Here is a 15,608-nt window from a genome sequence, read left to right on the forward strand (position 1 = left end):
AAATACTACACCTTCTCAATTTCAGTGCCCTAAGGCAAAGCACTATTCACTGTACCCTAGTTGTGGCTCTGGTTAGATAGATAACTCAAGGATCTATGATTTCTCTGGTGTTAGTATTCCTTCTACTTCTCTATCATTGTTAGTAAATAAGTAATGAGACTGCTTCATAAAAACTAGAGAGGTTCTGATTTACCCATTGTCACCTAGTTCATAAGTATCAGAAACAAGATTTGAAAACAGGTCCATCTGTTTTCTAGTATACCCCTCACCATGCATTGAAGACAGAATACAGCCCTTGAAATCTGAACTTAACATTTCTCTTTCTTTGCTCAAATGTGTAATGTGTCTAGTTACCAAAATATAATGTGACTCAGTTTTTAAAGCAAATGTTATGAAACACTGTCTTGTTGTACATGCAGCATAATTCCAGGGATAGGATGGCAAAGAGTTGGAGATATCAAGATTGGAGAGCTCTAGGATTTATCTGAAAAGAACCAGTAACTAGGAACACAGAGATGGAAAAAGTTGTAGAGATGTTCCCTACTGAAAACTAGGATTGGGATTCTGCTGTTGTCGTGTTTTCAGATTACCCTGAAGTAGGATATTGGCAATTCACAAAATAATGTCTTCCTTCTGAGATTATTTCCCACTTAAACAATATAAATAGCTTATATGTAGAGTTGTTTGCAGGGCAGCCAGGTGATGCAGTGGATAGTGCATTGGATCCTGGATTCAGGAAGTCTCGTTTTCCTATGTTGAAATCTGGACTCAGACTTTTTTTAGCTTGTGGCCCTGGGCGAATCACTTAACCCTATTTGCCTCAGTTTCCTCATCGGTAAAATGAACTGGAGAAAGAAATGGCAAACCGCTTCAGTATCTCTGTCAAGAAAATCTTAAATGGGGTCACAAAGAGTCAGACATGACAAAAAAAGAAGTGAACGGCAACATAGTTATCTGTATGGTATCTCTTCTACTAAAATGGAAGCCCCAGAGGGAGCAGGGCTGTGTCTTTGCTTTTCTTTTTACTTGAAGTAGCAGTATAGTGCCTGACATATTTGTGGTGGTTGTTATTCAGTTATTTCAGTGGTGACTGACTCTTGATGGTTCCACTGCAGATGGCAATACCTTAATACAATTCTCCCTAATAAAATCCTCTCTGCTTATGATAATAATCCATTTGGCAATGTCAATGGTCTTAATGGTGAAAACTTTGGGTCTCCAGTGGCCCAAATTATGTAATATCCTTCCCCTCTCCCCCACCACTTTACTAGACTAAAAATCAGAAAATTCTGTAGACAGGGTATCCCTGGATATCAATAGGCCTTTGACAGAGTTTTTCCTGATATCTCTGTGGATCATTTGGGGAAAATGAGGACTAGATTTAGTTAAATGAATTCAAAGGCAATTGAATTATTTGACCCAAAAGAGGATGATTAACGAATCAATTTCAATTTGTTGTCATGCTGTCTCTTGGAGTGTCCTGTTATCGTTCCTTGGCTCTGCTCATTTCAACATTTTTATCAATTACATAAGTGAAGACATCAATGGCATTTTAAAAATCAAATATATAGAAGCAAGAAAGTTGGAAGGGATAAATAAATGGGGATGAAAAAATATTAACAAGCTAAAACAATAAGCCCATATATAATGATAAAACTATCATATATATCAATATATAATATAATATAACATAAAAAATTATGATAGACATAAATGCAAAATACTATATTTGAGTTAAAAGCCAACTGCACAAGTACAAGGTGAGGAAAGGCTTAGCCTAGAAAACAATTGGTGTGAATACGATTTGTGGGATTTAGTGGACTACAAGATTAATATAAGTCCAGAGAAAAACTAATGGGATTTTAGACTGGATCAATGAATTTGGTATTGAAAATATGGGGGATTATTGTTCTGTTGTCCCCTGATCTTGTTATATCACATTTTGTGGCTAGATGTAGGGCCACAGATTAGAAATGATCACAGCAAGTTATAGCATTTCTAAAGAAGAGGTGGAAGTAGCTGATGGCTCAATGGCTAGAGCACTTGGAATTCTCTTGAACCATACCATACCACACCATAATAGGTACCTTCAAGCTCTTTGAAGATTTATCTTGCAGCAGAACTATACCAGTGGGGGATCTCAACCCTGCTCTTTCAGAACTAGGTAAACCAAACCAAAAGCAAATAAGAAAGAAGTTAAGGATATCAATAAAATTTTAGAAAAGTTGGGTATGATAGATCTTGGGACAAAAACTGAATGGGAAACCTTGGAAAAACTAAGGATTTGGAGAAAACTGAATGGGGACAGAAAGAAATATACTTTTGTTTCAGCAATACATGGAATCTACATAAAAATTGACCATGTATTAGGGCATAAAAACCTCACAATCAAATGCAGAAAGGCAGAAATTCAGATGATGATACAATAAAAATTATATGTAATAAAGGGCCAAGGAAAAATAAACCAAACGTTAATTGCAAACTAGATAATCTAATTTTAAAAAATGTTTTTATTATATCTTTTTATTTATAAAACATATGCATGGGTAATTTTTTCAACATTGACCCTTACAAAACCTTCTGTTCCAAATTTTCCCCTCCTTCACCCCACCCCTTCTCCTAGATGACAGGTAGTCTAATACATGTTAAATATGTTAAATTACATGTTAAATCCAATTTATGTATACATTAAATAATCTAATCCTAAAGAACAAGTGGGTGAAACAACAAATCATAGAAACACTCGAGAATTTCATCCAAGAGAATGATAATAATGAAACGACATAATATTTATGGGATTCAGCCAAAGTACTTCTTAAGGAAATTTTAAATGTCTTGGAAAAGGATTAGACTTTAGATTGCCTGGCCCCAGAGTACATAAACTGTCCAATGGGTGGAACTTGTAGAAGGACAGATTTTGGCTGAATCTAGAGGAAAGCTTAATGCTTAGAGCTTCCAGTAATGTAATAGGGTTTCTTGGTAAATAGTAAGTTCCCAATTAACAGTGTTCTTCAAGCATAGCATGCATGAGCACCCATTGAGGATACTGTAACAGGATTTTCTACTCAGGTAAACTAGAACTTTTAGACTTAATGATTTGGTGACTTGGCAAAATAAATATTTGTGTATCATGAGAAGTGTAGTTAGCCAGTTTTAAACATATATACATTTATGAAAATAACACTAAATTGAATTATTGCTGTGTAAATATTCCCATTTATATAATGTTATACAGTTTACAAAGCACTTTCCTCTCAGTTACATTGTGCAGTAATTGATGTAAACATTATTATTCCCCTTTTAAAGATGAGGAAACTGAGACACAGAGTTAAAATGACTTAACCTAATGGACATCTAGGTGGTACATTAGATAGAGCATTGGGGCTTGAAATCAAGAAGACTCATCTTCCTGAGTTCAAATCTGGCCTCAGACACTTACTAGTTGTATGATCCTGGACAAGTCATTTAACCCTGTTTGCCTCAGTTTCCTCATCTGTAAAATAAGCCGGAGAAGGAAGTAGCAAACCAATTCAGTGTCTTTGACAAAAAAACCCCAAATAGGATCACAGTGTTGATCATGACTGAAGTGACTGAATAACAACGAGTAACTTCATGTGGTCAGAGAGGTAGGAATAAGACAGTGGAATAAGAGAGTCTAGATTGATGTCATGTCTCCTAAAGTCAATTCTAGTACTCTTTTCATTGAATTCAGATGCCTCTCCTGGAATAGAGATCTATTTTTTCCATATATCCCAAGAAGCTTGACGATGTTACTAATCATGAAGTGCCCATTCAATTCAATTTGAAACATTTATCAGTTAGTATCTATATGCAAGTCATTGGTTTAGATTTCAGGAGTACAAAGATAAATGCATTAAAGAATCATCCTGGCCCTTCTGAGCTCATAGTCTTTGGAGGAGTCTACAAAACTACCTGGAAAGTAAATATGAAGTTACTTTAGGAGGAAAAGAATACCCAAATCTGGAAAAATCAAGAAAGCCTTCCTGGAGGAGGTACCTGAGCTGAACCTCAAAAAAAATCTAAGGATTCTAGGATCCAGAAATGAGGAGGGATGCCATTCCAGGCTTGAAAGTGGAAGGATGATAGTGCTCTACACTTCCAGGCTTGTCTTTCCATTGAGTTGTACCTTCATTTTAATTTTCCCCCTTTAGTCACGTTCAAATAAGTCAGCCTGAGCTCTAGATATGAAGTAGCTAGACATAAGCTATGTGGGATTCATCAGGCTGGGCTGGCTCTTTGCTGGAGTGCTACTTGTCGTGAATCTCTCCATCACCACCTGGGATCAGAAACTGATTAATTTTATATTTATCCCAGCAGCTGTTTCAAGTGAGAATCTGCCAGACATTGATATGGATACAGTAAATCTCAGATGGCATCAGAAGAGCAGGGCAAATGGGGTCAAGTCAGTTTCTGGGCCTGCCAGAGCTTCTGAGGGTACCACAAGTAGGGTGACCTACGTTTCTGATGGGCAGAAAGGTTAGCTTCTGAATAAAATATTCCACTGGCCAGCCTTGTTGACTTGATTCATGCTTTTCCCAGATGATTTTTTCCAGGCAAGTTTCTCCTTAATAATGTAAAGATTTCAGGAACTACTCTGAGTGGAGATGCCTGGGTCCTGGTCCTGATGCTGCCCCTAAGTCACTGTATGATTTGGAGAATGCTAGGTATCATTACTCCTTTAGGGCTCTAGTTGTTGTTTGACCTTCATTCTCCAAGAGGACCATGACATGAGGGGGGAGATGCCATGACATGCAGGTGAATTGGATTTAAGGGAGGGCTGGACAAGGTCACCTGCCTCTCTTGCCCCTCCAGAGCCATCTGGAAAAATAGATCAGGACGACTGGAGATGGTCCTGGATGCACTGGGAGACTTGGGCTTTTTTAAGCAAGGTCTTCAACAGGTCCCAGTTTGACTGAGGCTGTACCCATTCAGTGATTAAGGGTAAGCAGCAAAAAAATCTCCTCTTTCACCTAGCTCTCCCAGTAACACCCAAGGAAAGAATAGATGTACCTTATGCTTGCACCTAGGACACTGACCCAGAGTGGTAGAAATAAAGGCCATTTGTGTAAAGGCACAAAATCATCCATAAATGTCCCACCTACAAAATCATGCAGATATTCTTCTCCACAAAGCTTCCCCCAACAAAGTGGGAAAGGAGGCACTGGGGAGATCAGAAGTGTCCCATGCCACTAGAATGAGTCGAGGAACTACAATTGATCGGCCCTCTGATCTTGGTGATGGGTGAGAAGTCCAGGAATTCCGTGGGCCAGCCTAGTCAGTCAGGTGGGTAGTTGGAAAACCTACCTTTGTTTTATCTGCAGGGAACAGTGGGTCACAACTCTATAGAAAAGTGGAAGTTAGTGAAAAAATGAGATATCTCTATTTTTTTTTTTTCATGCAGTGGAAAGGACACTGCATGGGTTGGACAGAAATATGAAGATAATTGTCAGCCACCATGAGAATAACCTGGAGCTAAATTTGAATGTTCCAAATTATGACTTGTATATCTTCCTTCTCCTCCTCTTCTCTACCCAAAACCTTTGGCCAGAATGGGTCCCAAAGTGTGGACCAGAGCTGAGTCTACTGATAGAATTTAACAGCCACATCTTCCAAGAAACTGAGCAAACTTAGAAACTCAGAATCTCTCCTTCAGCCAAGCAAAGATCCTTGTGATCCCGTGCACAAGCTGATTTGTTTTTATCTCTGTCCTGTGGATTTGGTCCCAATATCTTCCAAAATCTTAGTTCATACCTGAAATCTATCCTCTCCTCTTTGTCCCCAGCCCCCCTCCAAAAATAAATAATATCTTCCCTTCATACAAATTTTGGGTATTTCTTTCCCTGCAAACCAAAGACCCATGCACCTTGGGAGTAGTATCTGTTTTCTCCCACCAAGGATCCAATTAGATTAACAGTACTCACCTAGATCTGCCTCTGGGTCTTATTCCTCATCTCCTGAGCTGGTGAGAACTTGCTAGAGGATATTAGCACCTGATTTCTACATTTTGTTGTCAGGAGTTATTAGTTAGTAACATGTAAGTTGCTACCTGACAGGCTGCAGCCTGCTAATGACTGCCACATTTAGACGGGATGGTCTGTTAAATTCCTGCTGGTGCAGGTGGCAGTAAATATTTGTTGTGAGACACAAAGCAGAGAAAGAAATTTCTCATCTAACTGTGGTAGGAGTGAGAGGAATTATAATGGGGATTAAGGGGAACTGTGGCCTCTGAGGGGCTCCTTCCCCTTTTCCCATCATGTACAATTCCCACTCAGCCACTAATGCCATTCTTCCTGAAGGCAGGCCCCAGGAATGGAGATTATTTGCGGACATATCAGAGAAATAGAAAATCAAGACAAACTTTGTGGATTATACATAGAGAAATAGAGGAAGACTCCTAGAAATAGGCTGAAGGAACACTAGAAATCGAGTCCAAACTTTTCATTTTAAAAGTAAGAAAACTGATGTCCAGAGAAAGCAAAAAATTTGTCTGAAGTCGCATGGCAGAATAGTAGCAGGATAGAGATTAGAATCTTGATCTTCTGAGTCTCAGATCAGATACTGGGCCTAAATTGGTAGGAACAAAGCGATTAATAAAAAAGGAGAGTATCACAATTTTTGATCTTTGTGCTTTTACTTTTATTTGCTGCGACCAGACAATTTGCATTGTCTCTAGGTTTGGATTTTTTGTTATTTTAAAATATGGGTAATTTTAAAACTAAATAACCCCAAATATCACACCAGAGATCATTTTTTATTTAAAAAATGATAATTGAGAATAAGTTAATTCAATTATCAAACAATCAAACAGGACAAACAAATCAAGAAGAAGTACAGAGGTTGGAAGGAAACTTCTAAGGACCAGATCAGTACACTCTGTCTTTTCTTAAATGAGACAATTTTGTTTTGACTCTCTTTCAGATCATTTTTAGGTATTCAAAGAATCAAAAGTTTTATCATATAAACAACATATTAGTGTTCCTTTGCTATTTATTGAGAACAATAATGAGGGTGTCTAGGACAGAAGAGGAGTGAGGTGTTAGGGAGGAGAAGGAGGGAGAGTTTGACCTAGCCTTTCGGAGGTGGGGGATGGAGGTGGGGATGGAAAGAGCTCCCAGGAGCATATGACCAGCAGCAGGAAGATGGAGGAAGATCAACAGGCAGCAGAATGGTGGCCCTGGTTGGGTTGCCTCAATGATGGCAGTGATGGACCTGGCCCAAGAGGGAGTGACCATTTTGGAGTTTGCCTTCTTCATCTTGCATCCACTATAATGGATACATGCAATTGATGGAGTATGAAATGCAGTTCAAAGGACACTTTAAAAAAACTTTATTATACTTGGATTTTTGGGGTCTGCATTTTCTTTTGCAACATGGTTAATATAGAAAAGTTTTGCATGACTATATCTCTATATATATCTATATCTCCATATATCTATATTAAATTGCTTGCCTTCTCAAGAAGAAAGGAGAAAAACAGGAGAAAAAAATTAGAACTCAAAATTTCAAAAAAGAATGCTAAAATTGTTTTATATGTAATTGAGAAAAATAAAACTAAAATTAAATGTAAACCCCAAATTAATAAATGAATAAATAAAAGAAAAATAGAACAATGATGTCTTGAGTTCACCTGGGCTTATTCTTTCTTGGTTCTAATTGCCAACCTCTGTTCAATTCTTGCCTTTTCTTCTAGAAAAACCAAAAGCATGATTCCAATGTTTCCTATTCTTTTAGTTTTTTATGAAAGTACATGATGCAATTGGGTATACTTTAGCTTTTTCCAATTAGTCACACACATATAATTTCTTTACACATTGGGGCCTTGGTTGTTTCATCTGTAAAATGGATAGTGGTGTTAGATAAAGCCTAAAATCTCTTCCAATTGGAAAACTACCATCTTGTCATTGTAATGGATGCTTCCATCCTTGGAGATGGAGACTCGGCTGTTCACAGGTGTCTTTGTCAGTCAGAGATCATGGCTCTTGCTAGGACCAGAACTCCTACATGATATACACCACAATTGAGAAAAGAATTTACCTGGCTGAGAACTAGGTTCAGATGGAGCTTAGATCTGCCTATCAGAATTGTATCAGCCATGCTTTCTTGTAATTGGAATTAGCTCCTCATTCCCTTGTCATGTTGGATGGTATGGGAGGGGTAGTGCTGAAGCTGGAGTCCTAGAAAGAGTTGGACAGATACTATGTTAGGGTCTATCAGCCCGAGAGCAGATCCCGTAAACAAAAGTCCTAGCTCATGCCTTACTGGCATCTGAGAGGAGACTAAGAGGGAAGGGGAGATATTGTCAGTTAGACAGGGAATGGGGCACTGTGCTAATTAAACTCAGGGAGGGAGGCAGCTGAGTTGTGAGAACAGAAATACAATTGTCCCAACAAAGACCTCAACATTTCTCCTTTTCTGAGGCTGCTCATGGAGGAAAGGGAAGAAAGAAAGGAGAGAAAAAGAAAGAAATTAAAATGAAACATAAGAAGAAAAAGCAGTTGTATAAAAACTAACACACCAACTAAGTCTGATAATATAAGCAATATTCCATGCCCCAATTAGTCCCTCACTTTAGCAAAAAATTGAAAGACATTGCAGCATTTCACCTTTTCTTTGGGAACAAACTTAGTCGACATGACTATAATGTTCAGTTTTGTTTCTTTGGGAACCTTTTTATTTTAAAGAAGCTAGATATTGTGAATGTAATGATCATAGATTAAACATAATGAGGCTAGTGAACATGATAATTATAAATTAAACAAGAACAGATTTCTTCATAGGGCAAGCATTCAATTCTATTTAGGAATATTTCTGAGCACTTATTCTTTAGAAAGCATTGTTCTAGAAGGGCAGTGTGAAGGAAACAAAGGTAAGCAAGACAGTCCCTATTCTTAAGGAACTTACAGCCTAGCAGGGTAGGTGATATAAGTTCGCAAAATACCTTCAATACATAGAATGTGATAAATGGTCACTGTTTCCAAGAATGGGAGAGATCACATCAAATTAGGGGAGATAAGGAAGGCTTCATGAAAGGAGGTGATATCTAAGATGGAGCATGAAAGTGAGATCTAAATAATAGATGTAAAAGGAAGGGCAATCTTGGTAGTAGAAACAGCATGGGTAAATGTGAGGAGGTAGGAAGCCCAAGAAAATTCAAAGAACATCATGTGATCCATTTAGGTTAGCCTATAAAATATGTAGGAGAGTGGTGGGCAGTACTTCTGGGGACCTATAATCTCATTGATTTGACTATCCTTCTAGTGATAAAATTCAGAACCCATCCATGTCTTCTCATCTTGTATGGCTTTTGTCTATCCTGGCCAACAAATCCTCTATAAGGTTTTAATGTAAGGGCTAATACCTTCTTCTAGGTCCCCAACATGACATGAGCACCAAGGCAACATATTTAAAGACCACACAGCTAGTAAATGTCAACACCAAAGTTCAAAGTCAAGTCTTCCAGACTTTTTCCACATTCCCCTTTTAAATACAGATGGTAAGGTACTTTGGGGATTTATTATTGTACTGAGCCTTGAATGTCAGTGTAAAGAATTTTGGCTCCATTTGATAGGCAGCAGGGAACTATGAAAGAGTTTTTTTTTTTTTTTTTATTAAGGACATCATTTAATTTAGGAAAATTAATTAGTAATGGTGTGTAGAATAAATTTTGACTGTCTTTTTTGCTTTTTTTTTTAATATCCCCAGTGCTTAGCATAGTGCCTGGTACATTTTGTGGTTGTTTACTGCATCAAAGCAGAGGACAAACAATAATTCCAGGCTAGAAATGTTAAACATGCTGCCCATTAGAAGCATGCAGTCCCCAACACTTTTGAGTTTGATTTGAACGAGATTAAAATTTAATAAGAAAATAAATTTAAAATACAACACAATAACAAAATAAAGAAAAAACAATACAATAAGAAAATAAAGAAAATACAATAAACATAGAATATATTACTATTACATTTTGAATTCAAGTCATTATGCATAGATTAATAGCCCCTGTTTCCATGCTCTAGGCAACTCCCTAGGATCCACGTTGCAAAAAGAGTGGCAGCCTACACTAGAAGAAGCTTCTTCCTCAGGGATTTAGTTCCCTGCCCTAATTAAATTACAGCTCCAGTTCTCCCTATCACTGATTTCAAGTTGGAAAAGTTTTATAGATCAAGTCCAATGCCCTTATCTATAAGAGGAAGGTGTTAAGTCTAAGGGATATTCCAATGGAAATGTCAAGCAGATGCTAGCAATGAAGAAACAGAGGTCAAGGGGGGGGTCAGGGCTAGAGCTTTAGAGTTCTTCACAGAAAGAATAGTGGAAAGATTATACAATCATCAATTCTGATGGATTTGGCTCTTTTCAGCAGCAAGGTGATTCAGGCCAGTTTCAATGGTCTTGTGATGGAGAGAGCCATTTGTACCTACAAGGAGGGTTGTGGGGACTGAATATGGATCACAATATAGTATTTTCACCTTTTTCTTGTTTTCTTGCATTTTGCTTTCTCTTTTTTTCCTTTTTGATCTGATTTTTCTTGGGCAGCATAATAAATATGGAAATATGGATAGAAGAATTGGATATGTTTAACCTATATTGAATTACTTGATGTCTAGGGGAGGGATAGGGGGAAGGGAGGGAGAAAAAATTGGAATACCAGGTTTTACAAGAGTGAAGAGTTTGCATGAATTTTGAAAATAAAAAGCTTTATAAAAAATAGTTGAAATCAAAGACATAGAAAGAGAAACACATATTAGAGAAAAACAATAACAATTGTGCACACTTATAATGACCAGCAAAGGTAGAAGAATGCCATGCCAGTTAAGGTCTTGAATGCTTGGAGAAGGCAGAATGTGTGGTCTTTTAGATAATTTCAATCTTGAATTGCTTCCTGGAAGAGGAACATTTGGGAGATGCATTATAGCTTTAGAGCTTGAAGGAACCTCAGAAACCATCTAGTTCAACTCCCTCATCTTACAGCAAAAGACTGAGGCACATGGAAGTTAAGTGGCTTGTCCAGGGTCACAGGGAGCCAGTAAGTGTGTGAGAATGTATTTGAATTCAGATATTCCTGACTCCGACTTCCAAGCTCTATCCACTGTTCCACACAGGCTCTCCAAAGGCAGGGGAAACTGAAAAGTTTGCATTAGCCCAGATTGGGCTGCTATGGTGACCACAGCTCTGCCTGTGGGGGCCTGAGGGGTTTTCCTCCTTGTTCCAGCTGGTGTGAGTGACCCCCCCTTTCTCCCCACAGCGAGGACGTGTGCAAGCGTGGCTTCACTGTTATTATCGACATGAGGGGGTCCAAGTGGGACCTCATCAAGCCCCTGCTGAAGACGCTGCAGGAGGCCTTCCCTGCTGAGATCCACGTGGCCCTTATCATCAAGCCCGATAACTTCTGGCAGAAGCAGAAAACCAACTTTGGCAGCTCCAAATTCATCTTTGAGGTAAGGAGTTGTTTCTCTCATAACATTTGCTGTTTTTCTTGTCCTTTCCATGGCTCCTTGACCCCAACTCTACTTTTCCTCATTCCTTCAGATTTCATCTTTCCTTCCTCCTTCCCTCCTTCCTTCCTTCCTTCCTTCCCTCCTTCTCTCCTTCCCTCCTTCTCTCCTTCCTTCCTTCTCTCCTTCCCTCCCTCCTCCTTCCTTCCTTCCTTCCTTCTTCTCTCTCTCCCTTCTCCCTCCCTCCTTCCCTTCTTTCCTCCCTCCCTTCCTCCTTCCCTTCTTTCCTCCCTCCCTTCTTCCCTTCCTCTCTCCCTTCCTTCCTCTCTCCCTCTCTTCCTTCCTTTTTCCCTCTCTCCCTTCCTCCCTCCCTCCTTCCTTCCTTCCTTCCTTCCTTCCTCCCTACCTCCCTTCCTCACTTCCTCCCTCCCTCCCTCCCTTCTTTCCTTCCTTCCTTCCTCCCTCCCTCCCTCCCTTCCTTCCTTCCTTCCTTCCTTCCTTCCTTCCTTCCTTCCTTCCTTCCTTCCTTCCTTCCTTCCTTCCTATTTATCCCCATACTTTTCTAATCTTACTTCCCCTCTCCATATATCCCTTAACCCTTTAACAAAGAAGTCACAAAAATCAAATCAACATCTTGGCTGTATCTGATGATGTATACCATATTCTAAATCCAAAGTCCAGCATCTCTCTAAAGAGAAGAGGGAGATGTTTCACTTTCATGTCTTTGGATGCAAAACTGATTACTACACCAATCTGAATTCTGATGCCTTTCAATATTGCTTTCCCTCACATTATTGTGTCTGATGTGTCAGTTTTTCCTCCTGTAGCCGTCTTACATTAATTGCCATGTAGAAAGAGTCCCTAACTCAGTGAGGAAAAAGCAGGCATAATCACTTTTTATATCACCTCATTAGATTTTCACAATAAGCCTGTATGTAGGCTAAGTCCTATTTTCTCCATTTTTCAAATGAAGAAACTGAGGCTCAAAAACTGAGCCAAGGAGTTTTTTTGCCCAGGTTCACTCAACTAATTAAGTCAGAAGTGGGATTTGAATCTAGATCGTCCAGTAATATTTGTCAGTAATGTCTATCTAGTAATGTCTATCTTATAGATGGAGTGTTTGGAGGACTTGGAGTCAAAATTTCGTCCAAAATTAACTATCCTCAGAGGGCTCATGAATGCCTTGCTGTTGGCTCTGAGTATTTTGAATGGATGCCATACCAACTTAAATCAATTTGTTAAGCATTTATTCCACCTCTAAATTTGGGACATTCCCCTTCCTCAGAACTCTGGGTCTTACACTCCTCTTGACCTTCCTCTCTTACCAGTGGGTAGAGGAGCTTTCACGTGTATTTTCTTTTTAAAAGGCTCTGAGAAACTGCTATTAATCTGTCAGCAGCTTCCCATTCTGGGCTTTCCATGCTCCAAGGGCAGTAAGAAAATGTGAACTGTGCTCTAAGCTGCTGAGGCTGACTCTGGGTAGGATGATGGCTGTTCTCTCTAGATGTAACTAAAGCAATGGGTTATGTGACTTCATTCAGAAATCATTGAGCCCCCTTTCCCTAACCCCCAATCAATCACTTTAGGTAAAACTTAGGAGCCCCAAAGCAGACTTGTCTCCTAACCTTCCCCCTCCTTCCAGCTTGTACAAACAAGATCTATGGCAATAGACTGGAATTTATGAGCTAAAAACTCTGGAGATGACCTTTCTGGTAAATCATGAAACTTAATAAAAAGGTTTAACTACCTGGACTTTCCTTAGGGCAAGCCTATCCCAGCCTCTAACGGAAGACTATCTGGCAACCTTCCACTCAGGAAAAGATGAAATGCTTATAGCAAGGAAAAAAACCAATCGACCAACAAACCAATCAATCAGCAAGCCTTTAAGCCCAGTGGCAGGTGGTGGGCATTGTTGTTGCTGTTGTTCAGTCATTTCAGTTGTACACAACTCTTTGTGATCCCTTTTAGGGGTTTTCTTAGAATACAAAGACAAATTTGAAACAGTGCTTTCTCTCAAGAGGCTGACATTCCTTTGGAGGAAACAAATCCTTAAAAAACAAATTAGCCAATGTTAAAAATATTCAAGACAATCAGCATCTTTAAGTGTTGAGGATATATGAAGCAAAGGGCCACTTAATACTTCTATATGTCAAGGATCTATGATTTCCTTAGCAAGGACAGCCTTTTTGCTGATGCAGATAGCAACCTTTTTATGCTTTAGCAGTTAGCTTAATCTACTAACTTGGACTAATAGAATATTTCATCATCTGACAGCCATCCTTTGGATTATTCTTCCCTTTGATTCCCTATGTTGGTGTTCATGGTGACAGACACACAGTCCATTTGTCTGGAACTTTTTGAGTTTGATAGAACCTAGGATTTGTATTCTACCATCATAGCCTTCAGGAAACCAAAATTATGCCCATGCCCCAGGGAGGTATTGTAGAAATCTTTAGTAGATATGTTTACTGTGGAGATGTCAGTTGATACAAATTTAGTCTTTAAAAGATGGGATGTGAGTTAAGCTGTGGCACAATAACTGTCACAAACTTTTGTGTTGCTCCTACTGAATATAAAATATAGTCAATAATTATATAAGATTTTAAAAGTTTGCAATGATACTTTGTATTTCCTATCTCCTTTGAATTTCCTTTAAACAAGAATAGATATAAAGCACTTTGCATACCTTAAAGACCTGTATATTTAAAAATATTTTTATTTCATTAAATATTTTCCAATTATATTTTTAAATATTTTAGCATTCATTTTTTAAAAAAAATTTGAGTTCTGGGACAACTAGATGGTGCAGTGCAGCAAATTTTTTTTAAAAATTTGAGTTCTTGATGCTAAGTGAAATGAGCAGAACCAGGAGATCATCATACACTTCGACAACGATATTGTACGAGGACATATTTTGATGGAAGTGGATTTCTTTGACAAAGAGACCTGAGTTTCAATTGATAAATGACGGACAAAAGCAGCTACACCCAAAGAAAGAACATTGGGAAACGAATGTGAACTATCTGCATTTTTGTTTTTCTTCCCGGGTTATTTATACCTTCTGAATCCAATTCTCCCTATGCAACAAGAGAACTGTTCGGTTCTGCAAACATATTGTATCTAGGATATACTGCAACATATCCAACATATAAAGGACTGCTTGCCATCTAGGGGAGGGGGTGGAGGGAGGGAGGGAAAAAAAAAAAACCGGAACAGAAACGAGTGTCAATATAAAGTAATTATTAAATAAAAATTAAAAAAAAAAGGAAAAAAAATTTGAGTTCTGGGACAACTAGATGGTGCAGTGGATAGAGCACCAGCTCTGAAGTCAGGAGGACCTGAGTTCAAATGTGGCCACAGACACTTAACACTTCCTAGCTGCATGATCCTGGGCAAGTCACTTAATCCTAATCGCCTCAGGGAAAAAAAGTTGCATTCTAAATTATCTCCCTCTCTCCTACCCCTCCCTTACCCCTTGAGAAGATAAGCCATATGATATTGATTATATAAGTGAAGTCATACTATACATATTTTCATAGTAGCCATGCTACAAAAGAAAACACACATAGGAAAAAAGAAACAAGAAAAAGAAAGAAAGTGGGGAAAATAGGCACTTAGAATTTATCAGTTCCCTCTCTGGAGGTTGATAGCATTTTTCATCATGGGTCCTTTGAAATTGTCTTGATCAGAGAAGCTAAGTCTTGTACAGTTGATCATCATTTATAATGTTATCCTGAGTACTGTATACTTTTACACATAATATTAACATTAAGGATTATAGAAGGAAATCTGGCATAATGGATAGAGAGCCAGCCTCAAAATTAGTAAGAGCTGGGTGAAATTCTTCTTTCTAACATATGTTGGCTGTTTGACCCTGGATGAGTCACTTAATCTCTCAGTAACTCAGTTAGTATAAGTTTCAGAACTGTTATCCATCTACATTGGTCAGTTAGCAAGTAAAGAGAAAATAATGTTCCTGACCTCAAAGAGCTCACATTCCAATGGAATCTTCTTGCCTAGATCTTCTTAATCCAGTGAAATCCCAGATAAAGTCCAAAAAACCCAAGCCCTACTATACATATTATTAACATCCCTGTCTTATAGATTAGGATAATGCTGTTCATCTCAATTAATTTTTAAAAAGTACCTACTAAG

The 15,608-nt window shown here is 38.5% G+C and overlaps 1 protein-coding gene across 10 annotated transcripts in view; it reads left to right on the top strand.

The window, feature by feature from the left end:
* The window catches only part of KALRN (kalirin RhoGEF kinase), a 927,260-nt gene that overhangs the window by 307,457 nt on the left and 604,195 nt on the right, over window positions 1–15,608 (top strand). For all 10 annotated transcript variants that reach the window (XM_051985449.1, XM_051985462.1, XM_051985457.1 and 7 more), the window contains exon 4: window positions 11,264–11,456. In XM_051985449.1, coding sequence (XP_051841409.1) covers window positions 11,264–11,456 — 193 coding nt within the window. The remainder of the gene's footprint in view (window positions 1–11,263; window positions 11,457–15,608) is intronic.

The sequence above is a fragment of the Antechinus flavipes genome, chromosome 3, assembly GCF_016432865.1.
Source record: "Antechinus flavipes isolate AdamAnt ecotype Samford, QLD, Australia chromosome 3, AdamAnt_v2, whole genome shotgun sequence".
Taxonomy (NCBI): Eukaryota; Metazoa; Chordata; class Mammalia; order Dasyuromorphia; family Dasyuridae; genus Antechinus; species Antechinus flavipes.